General features: G+C 36.7%; 1 protein-coding gene and 1 non-coding gene across 2 annotated transcripts; one reads left to right on the forward strand and one right to left on the reverse strand.

Moving 5' to 3' along the window:
* The first annotated feature begins 316 nt into the window (after positions 1 to 316).
* LOC122007482 lies at positions 317 to 419 on the forward strand. The gene has a single exon (XR_006118975.1). It is a non-coding gene; the product is annotated as a small nucleolar RNA R71 (small nucleolar RNA).
* Positions 420 to 1,236: 817 nt separating this feature from the next.
* LOC122006226 (probable xyloglucan endotransglucosylase/hydrolase protein 28) lies at positions 1,237 to 3,673 on the reverse strand. Its single transcript, XM_042561644.1, has 4 exons — positions 2,962 to 3,673; positions 2,749 to 2,849; positions 2,453 to 2,661; positions 1,237 to 1,897 (listed from the first exon to the last, which is right to left on the reverse strand). Exons 1-4 carry the CDS (start codon positions 3,164 to 3,166, stop codon positions 1,396 to 1,398), a joined length of 1,017 nt encoding a protein of 338 aa, XP_042417578.1. The 5' UTR covers positions 3,167 to 3,673; the 3' UTR covers positions 1,237 to 1,395.
* Between the last annotated feature and the right edge of the window lie 6,752 nt (positions 3,674 to 10,425).

Genomic DNA, 10,425 nt, shown 5'->3' on the forward strand with positions numbered 1-10,425 from the left:
ACAAGAAACATTAGCAATATTTACATCGCTAATATTAAATGAATCAAATCTCTCCGACAGAGCATTTATTTTTGCTACAATAAGATCTAAAATACTTACCTCATACTTACTCGTGCCTCTCCCGTGATTACTTCTTTTATCGAATTACCTCAAATCTTTTAGAAAGCATTTATTTTTGCTACAATAATATCAAATAATATTGTAGGCTTCATCTAACGTTTTGTTCATCAAAGCTCCTCCAATAGCTAAATCCAATAAAATCTTTGTTGAATAAGTGATCCCATAATAAAATGTGTGGATAATCAACTATTTCTTTACTCCATGATGTGAGCATTGTTGTAGAAGTCCCTTGTATCTATCTCATACTTCGAATAAAGATTTTTCTTTCATGTAAAGCTTGTGATTTGATTTCTGAGTTGTGCAATCTTGCTAGGAGGAAAATATTTGTTGAGAAAGCTTTGCTTCAACTGGTCCCATGTGATACATCCTGTGGGTCAGGAATGCCACCAAGCTATTACTTTGCCTCTCAGGGAAAAGGGAACAATTACAACCTAACAGCATATGCAAAAACACCATTTATTTTTAGGGTTTCATAAAATTCTAGAAATACTTGTAGATGCATATTCGGATCCAAATTGGTGTTGTTATACCATAGAAAGTAGGGAAGGCTTTAGCTCGAAATTATTCATATATATGGAGGTCTTGTAATGCTAGATCTCTAGTTACACTACTATTGCAACTAGTGAAAGTAACCTATGAAATTTATAGACTAAGGGGCTGCTGCTTGTTTTGAGGGTTTGATAAATGGGGAATGGGAAAGGAATGAAATATAGATGGTTGGTTTGAGGATTTCATATTTTCACATTAGTTTCATTACTTATTTACCAGCAATCATCCATTCCCCTCTAAAATCTCTATATTGAAACCAAAAAAAAAAAATGCAGACTTTTTTTTTGGTACCGAATCTCTCTCTTCTTTATTAGCTCATTCCTATTCCCAAATAGCATATAACCAAACAACATCTTTTATAATGATACTCATTCACCTTACTAAACCAAACAGTCCCATTAAATTAATGATACTCATTGTCATTCCCATTCCCATTTCCAACCAAGCAGCCCCTAAGAATTACAGAAACGTAACTACAGAAAGTGTCTAATTCCACTTCATTCTTTTCTGAGTGCGTGATCAATTAATTCAGGTGAACAAATCATTAGCGTTTAACCAACATGCAAATATGATGAACCAGATCTAATAGGAAGAAAATGACCCAAGGTTACAAACCAACATGGAAGTAGAATGAACATTACTAAACTAAGTGCATCTACATCATGCACCATCCTCTCTTACTCGTACTATACAGTAGAAATCCAGCTATGCTAATAAGCAATAAGCTCACAATGAAATCTCTGATGTGGTCACTGGCCTATGATTGCGCTGGACTCTTCTTTGTTGCCTTCGATGATTGTGAATTCTCACACCATCCACTCCATATGACTGCCTCGCTTCCATTCGATTAATGATACACTCAAGGGGAGGCACTTGGTATCGACAACGATCAAAGCAATAGTAATAGACCATATGTTTCTTCCGGAACCAATTCATTTGATCTCTTTGCTCGGACGTCATACCCATTGAGCCATACATGGCTGAGTCAGGCCTCTCGCAAGCTAAAGAATGATCCATGGGATTTACTACGCAACCATGGATGATAAGATTTTCAAACTCAGCAACATACGGTGCATATCTGTAGTTGACCTTGTATCTACCACCCAAAGTAGCCCAACTAGAACCATCCCATATAGTAGAGTAGAGAGACATTGGCTTGGAGGGGAAGTATCCTCCAATGGCCTCAGCCTTTAGTACCTCCCTAATTGGGATGTTATCTATGTAGAATCTGCACAATAGAAGAAATATATACAAGATGATCCAAAATAAGAGCTTATACATATTTTTTTTACCATGATACTTTACAACAGTAGATTTAAGAGGAAACCAAAATAGATGAACCATGGTCAAATCATATGTAAAATGAAGGAGTAGCTTAGCTATCATGAACTATGTGCACGAAGCTCCCACTAGTGTGGGGTATTGGGGAATGGTCGGATCATATTGTAAACAGTCTTATCTTGCATTTTGCAAGAGACTAATTCCCCGATCCAAACTCATGAATTCAAAGTCGTGTGGCAGCATCTTTATCATTACGCCAAGACTCCCCTTCTAGCTATCATCAACTGTAAACAAACTAAATCATTCCAACTCCAAACAAAAAGATGAGAGGAAGTGTGCCAAAATAACTAAAACACTAGATGTGAAGATTTTTTCACCATCAAACTTTCAAGAAGGAAGTTTAACAACAACAATTATACTACAAACAACTGAGTAAATCATTAAGGAGAAGAGGTTGCATTAGAATGAGATGATCAAGTATTCTCCTGATTCAACAGCTTACATGATCCTTTCATGATTCCATAGGATGGAGTAGCGATGGAAGTCGTCAGTCGGATCAAACCAGAGGTCATATCTCTCTTCTCTTCCGACCCCTGTGCTTCCATTTCCATAAACATTGGTCTGAACTCTCCATTCCCTCCCTCTTATGTTCCCCAAGAACTCAAAGTCCAATTCATCATGGTTCTTTGTGAACAAATCTCCATTTGACATCTACGAAATGAGATTTGAAAACAAAGGAAATACATGCAGCATCAAGAACAAAGACATGGGAAAGTTGAAGATAATGCTGAAGCATACATAGAACGCGACGACTACGCCGGCGGTGTAATCGGTAGGAAGCTTGATGGAGGCGCTGAAGAAGCCGTGCAGATAGAGATCCTGGGAGGCGAACCCGGCCCCTGAAGCATTCAGAAATCGTCCATTTTAGTGGTGGAAATGCTCAAAAGGTAGAATTTTGAAGAAGCAGGAGAGAAGAGGTAAGGAGAGGAGAGGAGAGGAGAGGTACCGAACCTGTTCGCTCGTCGAGGGAGATGCGAACTCTCTTCCCGTCGCGGAGCAAGATGAGGTTGCCGTCGCCAAATAGCTGCGTGTAACCTTCCTCGAAAGAGAGCACCGGGAGACTCTGCAGAGCTGCGGTGGACACTTTGCCGAAGACCAACAAGGGAGAGCAGGAGGCGAAGAAGAAAGAGGCCAAACGAAGGAGGGAGCTCATCATCTCTCAAATTAAAATGGAAGAAGAAAGGAGACTCCTTTGTCCCCTCCCTCTCTTTCTCTGTGCTGGGTTGTGACTTGTGAAGAAGAAAGGGACGGGCGTGGGAAGAGCAAGCAAAGGGTGCCTTTTAATGTCTAGAGGATCGAGGAGGTCGCTCTTGCCTGCAGTGCTCCCTCCCCTTCTCTCCTTGGATGCTTTCCAGCAAGGGTTTCGCTGTGCTCTCTCTTAAAAAACCAACAATTTAGAACAAGTACACGCATTAGGTCGTCAAATTTGAGTGCGCTGTGCAGATTCTGACATACGAAAAGAAATTTGAAGTTATAACTACTGGGGATTTTTCATTTCCTTGAGCATCCAAATTTCATGGGATCAATCCAGTTCATTCTCCACTGATCCCATTCCATCTCCGCCTGGAATGTCATCTCATCTCCCTCGTGGCTTCCTATCCACATAGAAATTTTGTAAGGCACTGTCTCCTTCTGAACACTGACACGTAGCTTGGACTAAATGTTGGCCGCACTGCCTTTTGCTTTTGAACAGGAGGACGATGAGGATATCCGTTATGACTATCTTGAACGTTTTATATTGAGTTGAAGGTTTGTTAGAATTTGGAACGATAGTCCGAAGAAACTGGGGTTGTGTTCCTACAATTTGTCAAATTCATTGCAGCAGTGATGCTTTAAAAAACTTAGTAATGGCTGAAGTGGTTGATGCAATACATACAAACTTATCAAGTCTGACGGATATTTCAAAGAATAATTTATGGTTATAACTTTGAGGTTTAATGATAGATTTAACTTTCTTAATGACAATTAAGGATGTTAGGGCATCCCCAATGGTGATTTTTATAGGTTTTTTTTTCTTTTTGAAATCTATGTCAAAAAGCTGGCCACTATTGTGGCCAAATTTTTTTTTTATAGTTTTAGCTAGGCTCGATAAATCGAACCCAGATTGTTTAACTTTTGATGGGTCATAGTAAAACTAATTATTAATTTTTAATATGATTTAATTAGTTTTTCAATATATTTTTTTTCTGAACGTTCGTTTTTTCAAACGTTAATTTTTTTTAACGTTGGTTTTTTTTTCTAACTATCATCAATTTTAGATTATATATATCTATCATCTCTTATAAAATTTTCTCATTCATGCTACACCCTTTCTTATTTTTTTAATCCATTTCATCCTTTATTCTTTTGAAATTGATCCAAATTATAGTGGAGATTTTAATTTTTTTTTTCAATTATGAAAATACAACTTCACAAAGTAAAGTTCACTAATCGTCTTGATGTTCAATATTCTTAATTTTTCACTTTTACATACTATCCTCAAAATTTTTCAAATGTTTCATATATTCTATAATTTCCTCTAAATTTTCAAAATTCTCAAAACTTACCGACTCCTCCAAGTAATATCCCTCAACTTCCATTTGATATATATCCTCCTGAATATTGACAATTTATGACAAGCCAATTCGTAATATCGCTCCCTTCTTATGGAATTTCTTCTCTATAACTCTCATTCATACTCTTAGACGAATCAAGAAGGGTCATCATAGACGTATTCAGGACCGATAAAGAATTAGTAACACCATCTGAGGTTCCAGAGTTGAGCAATGAAAGGAGTTTGGATGTGCGTAACACCAAAGGAACGAAGTGGTCAATGAACGAAGAGATACACCTTGCAAAGACATGGATCAATATTAGCATTGATCCAATCATCGATAATGATCAAAAGGAACAAACTTTCTGAAAACGAATCGTGGATTACTATAACAAGTATTGGCCTAATGGATTTTTTGAGCGACCTTGGGTGAAGGTAAAATCACATTTCTATAGGCTCCATCCGATGGTGAATGAATATACAACAATATACAACAACTTTTATACATATCATGAAAGCGAGTAGAGAGATGAGAATGTGCTCATGATAGCACATAAAATATGGCAGGAAAATCATTGCAACAAGTTCTTTAATTATAAACATATTTGACAAGTTTTCAGAGATTGTGAGAAATATGCTCCACAGATAGTTGATCATCGTGCTACAAACAATCCAAGAACTCAAAATCAAGAGGGCACACATCCTCATCCAATCTAGATGCTCATATTAATGTAGATAATTGTGAAGTTCATACTCATCTAATGGGACAAAAGGTCGTAAAAAGGAAGGATAAATTCAAAACTATAGACATTGATGACATGAAATTTGATAACAAATGGCAAAAATTAGAAGGATTCGAAAGAGAGTGAATTGAGATGTAAAAGCATGAGATGACAATGAAAGACTATGAAATCTTTATGAAATATACTAGTGAAATGACAGAATATCAACCTAAGTTACAATCTAAATTTTATGAAAATTAAAAAGAAATATGATATGTAGTGGATGTTTTTAAGATTATCTTTATAAAATTTGTTAATTTTTATTTCATCTATGTAATTCATTTTTATCTATATTAATATTATTTGTATTAAAATGAGTTTCCTAAAATTAGGAGAAATAATTGACCGCTATAACCAAAGAGATTATTTAAAAATAGTTGTTAACAAACTAGAGATGGATAAAATTGACCATTACTAAAGTAGTCGTTATAAAACTAGTCGGTTTAAAAATAGTTGTTACAAATTAGTCATTATAAAAATAACCCTTACAAACTAGCTATTATAAAACTAACCGTTATAAATGTGTTTATATATTCATGTATAGAAGCTAGAATCCTCTATTCTACTAACATTGTCATCTCAAACCACATTGATAGTATTCATTTATTTCAAATATCTCACGATCCCAATCGCTCTAGGCGTTCTATTCTCCATGATCAGTGGAGAAATTTTTTGGTAGATTCAGAAGATGGAATGGATCAAATGGCGCTGATGATACTAGAGCATGAAGATAAGAAAGTTCTAGCAACTCAAAGTTCTTCCAACAGAACTCATAGAAGGTATTTAAATCGAGATCGTGAAGTCGGGCATGATCACCTCATAAATGATTACTTCTCTGATCAGCCGGTATATCCTGATGAAGTATTTCGACTGCGATTTTGAATGCGAAGAGAATTGTATTCATTAGCATGTCAATGTCTTGCAACATCATTCAGAATATTTTAAATGGAGGGTTGATGTAGCGGGAAGACGTGGTTTGTCACCCCTTCAGAAATGTAGGGTCGCTATCTGTCAATTGACGTATAGATCCCCTATCGACATTTGTGATGAATATTTATGTATGGGTGAAACAACTACTCTAGATTACTTGGTCAACTTCTATCAGTGAGTGATTGAAGTATTTGGGGCAGAATACTTAAGAAAGTCTAATGTTTCTAACATCCAACGTTTGCTTGAAATGCATGAACAGAGACATGGTTCTATTGATATGTTGGGTAGCCTTGATTGTATACATTGGGAATGGAGAAATTACCCTATTGCTTGGAAAGGCTAGTTTACTCGAGGTAATCATGGGGTCCCAACAATTATGCTTGAAGCAGTTGCATCTGCAGACTTATGGATATGACACGCTTTTTTTGAAATTGCATGGTTACGTAATGATATCAATGTGCTTAATAAATCATCTTTATTCAACAAAGTTCTATAAGAAAATACACCAAAGATTAATTTTATAATAAATGACATATAATATACAAAAGAGTACTATTTAACTGATGAGATTTATCCAGAATGGGCTACTTTCATTAAGAACTTTCCGTGCACCCAAGATTCCAAGAGAAAAATGTTCAAACAAAGACAAGAGGCTACAAGAAAGGACGTCGAGTGAACATTTGGAGTACTCCAATCTCGTTTGACAATGATCAGAGGTCCAAGTTGATTTTGGTATAAGAATAACTTGAAGGATATCATGTATACGTGTATTATTATGCACAACATGATTATTGAGGATGAGGAGATGCAATAAGTAATTGGTTGAATGATGAAAAAGATCCTCTAGCACAGATATTTCAAGGCTCTACCCAAGAGTATAAGAATACCTTCGAAGAAACTGCAAGCTATGTGATAATCAAGTACATCATCAGCTTCAAGCTGACTTAGTTCAGCATATTTTGACACGCTACAAGTACATTCAAGAAAAGATTATTTTTTATAAATTATTTATAATAATTTATTATTTAATATTTATTTCATGTTTTTAAATTTATAATATTATTTTTAACAAATTAGGTGATATAATAGTGATCCATTAATAAATAATTGAGGTTTTTTAAAGATATGTGAATTGTTAAGTGTGACATCCATAAAAAAGTTGTAAGGAGGTTTTTTTATAGTGAAGAGAAGAGTGAAGTTTTTACTTTTGATGTGGCAATGATGTAGCACATTGAAAATGGGAAAACCTCACTTTTGAGGTTTTTCCATTGGAGATGCCTTTAGATGTTTTGATTAAAAAAAATGAATTTACTTGAGGTATGTGGGTAGGATTTCTGTTCAGCATTTATACTGTTTATCTATTATTAGTACTTGTTGATAGTAAATAATGAAAATTTGGGGACCAAATTTTTGTTAGTGGGGGAGAATGTAAAATATCATAATAATAATATTAATAATAATAATAATAATTATAATAATAATAATTATTATTATTATTATTATTATAAAATAATAAGGTTTAATGGATAAATAATTTTAATGGAATTTTTAGAAATTTTCTAGGAATTTTTCGGATCTCATATAACGTATTTTGAGAGGATGAATTTATAGATTTGGAAAAAACATGTTTGGAATAACCATTTAATGGGAATTGATTGAGGAATAAACTTATATTTTGATTTGCCTAAACCTAAGTTCATATTATAAAAACCTAATCTTCTCTTCTCCTACCCGATTCCCTTCTCACGTCGACACCTCCTCATCTCCTTCTTCTTCATCGCGACGCCGATCCCCTTTCTATATCTTCCCCGATCCCTAACGCCCTCCGCCTTCTCCTAATCCTCTCCTTCTCCACCTCACTGTCGACTCTCCATTCACACTCAGGAGCTCGATCCATTGGCGAGCATTTACGCAAACCACCACGAGACGCCGATGCTGCCAAGTATTGATGTCGCCGGCCTTTTTCCCCCACCACAAGTGAGAGCTCCGATACCCTTCCGCTTCCCTATTGCTCCTTCTACATCTGAGTTGCCACTTCTGCACGGGCTGGTTGTATTGGCCAGGGCAAGGATCCAAGCCCTAGCTTCGATTGGTAAATGTTGTCGTCCTTGACCCGTCGCCATTGGCCACTCCTCCCTCGACGATGGTCTTGACCAAAGGTTGACAGATGTGCCAGCTAGCTATAGGCTCCACCTTCCCGAGCCCTAGCTCTGATCTCCATCATGACTAGATGTAGCTGGATCTTAGCCACGGGTGGCTGTGGTCTCTATCGGCAGTCAGATCAAGCATCCCCTGAATCTCAACTCAGTGACCTTGTCGATTGCCGTGAGCTATCATCGGAAGAGCTAGGTACTGTTAGATTGGGTATAACCTAAAGATGATTAGATTTATGGGTGATTGATCTACACTTAGTTGTTAATCTTGGATTGATTTGGAATGTAGGAACCATACTAAGTGCGGATTGTGGATGATTTACATAGAGGGCAGTAGCTTCATGGTTGCTCCGACTAGGATTTTCCGACGACCACTTCTTCGGCTGCGAGGTGATAGAAGGATACTCAAATTTGAGTAAGTTGTGGTTTGATTCATACATGAATGTAGATTTAAATTGGAACGGTGTAGTTGTTAACTAGTTGTTATGGATAATAAGTGGTTATTAATTAGTTTAAAGGATGAATGATTTAGTTGTGGATTAATTGATTTGAATTGAGCTACAGATTGAGTTGTGAAATGATAAGAGGGTATGAATTGAGTTAAACCTAACAGGATTAATGGGATTGGTTAACTACCAGATTTGGGATTAATAATTGAAAAAGAATTAAGATATAGATTCCTAATCAGGTTAGGGGTTAAGTTAGCTATTTGGTCCATGATGGATTTAGCAAACTAGTTCATACTTGACTAGTTATATCATGCATTATGTGATTTGTAGGACTTTGATTCGAAATGAGCATCTCGACGTGGGATTTCTTTAGCACGCGCTATATTTGAGGCGGGTACCTTCGACTTATCTCTTTTGATATTGTCATTCTATATGCTTAGTAGGTTATAACTAGTAGTAATGGTTATGTTATTATCTGCTTTGATATGTCACTGCTTGATACTGTAGTATGTCTATAGTGTTATCTGTTGTGCATTTCTGCTTATGTCTTCTTGATTCTTGCCATGTGTACTTTTGTTCAGAGAAGTAGTGACATACAATGCAGTACCAGATATAGGTCTAGCTACTAGTTTACCACTTGGTATGTGTACCTAGTTTTATTACCTGACAGATATACCTAGGTTTATTACTTAGTATGTGTACCTAGGTTTATTTTCTGCCATGTGTACCTAGATCATTGTTATGGACTTGGTTTCCTTTTTGGTACACATTATGATGAGGCTGGTATTTTTCATGATTTACATAGTTTAGTGTCATGCACCATTTTGTATGATTGCATGTTGAGCAATTGTCGACTCCATTGTTGTTGAGCACATGTAGGATTAAAAAGAATTTAGATATCTCTACAATGGCATGATATTGTCTACTTTGGGCCTAAGCCCTCATGGTTTTGCTCTTAGGCTCTACCCAAAAGGTCTCATACCAATGGAGATATCTTTCTCTTATAAACCCATGATATTTCTCATGTATTTTCAATGTGGGACTATGTTTGCAACCTTGCAATCCCAACAACCCCCCCCCCCCCAAACAAAGGACCACAGACTCCCTAACGTTCGATCCTCGACCCACTAGGACTTCCTGCCCCTTGGCCCACCCAATCTACTAGGACTTCCTTGCCTAGCAACAACTAGGACTTCCTGCCTAGTGTCTGGTTCTCTTGATCCAGACACGGGAGCCCCCACTTCTTTGTTCGAGGTCAATATTCCACCCGCATGATTCAATTGGACCATGGCTCTTGTGCACAGTCGGCGGTTAGTCCTTCTGGCAGTCCGGGCTCTGATACCAATTATAGGATCGAAAATAATTTAGATATCTCCACAATGACATGATATTATCCACTTTGGGCCTAAGCCCTCATGGTTTTTCTCTTGGGCTCTACCCAAAAGGCCTCATACCAATGGAGATATCTTTCTCTTATAAATCCATGATCTTTCTAATATATTTTCAATGTGGGGCTATGTTTGCAACCTTGTAACCTCAACAGAGTGCACAGTTGTCATAGCCCTACC

This window comes from Zingiber officinale, chromosome 7B, assembly GCF_018446385.1.
Source record: "Zingiber officinale cultivar Zhangliang chromosome 7B, Zo_v1.1, whole genome shotgun sequence".
Lineage (NCBI taxonomy): Eukaryota > Viridiplantae > Streptophyta > Magnoliopsida > Zingiberales > Zingiberaceae > Zingiber > Zingiber officinale.

Excerpts from the sequence above, each read along its gene's own strand:
- LOC122006226 (XM_042561644.1), bottom strand. The coding sequence starts at position 3,166 with ATGATGAGCTCCCTCCTTCGTTTGGCCTCTTTCTTCTTCGCCTCCTGC. Across the intron at positions 2,850-2,961 it reads CTCCCTCGACGAGCGAACAG|GGGCCGGGTTCGCCTCCCAG; the intron begins GTTCGGTACCTC and ends TGAATGCTTCAG. Across the intron at positions 1,898-2,452 it reads TGGAATCATGAAAGGATCAT|ATTCTACATAGATAACATCC; the intron begins GTAAGCTGTTGA and ends TCTATTGTGCAG.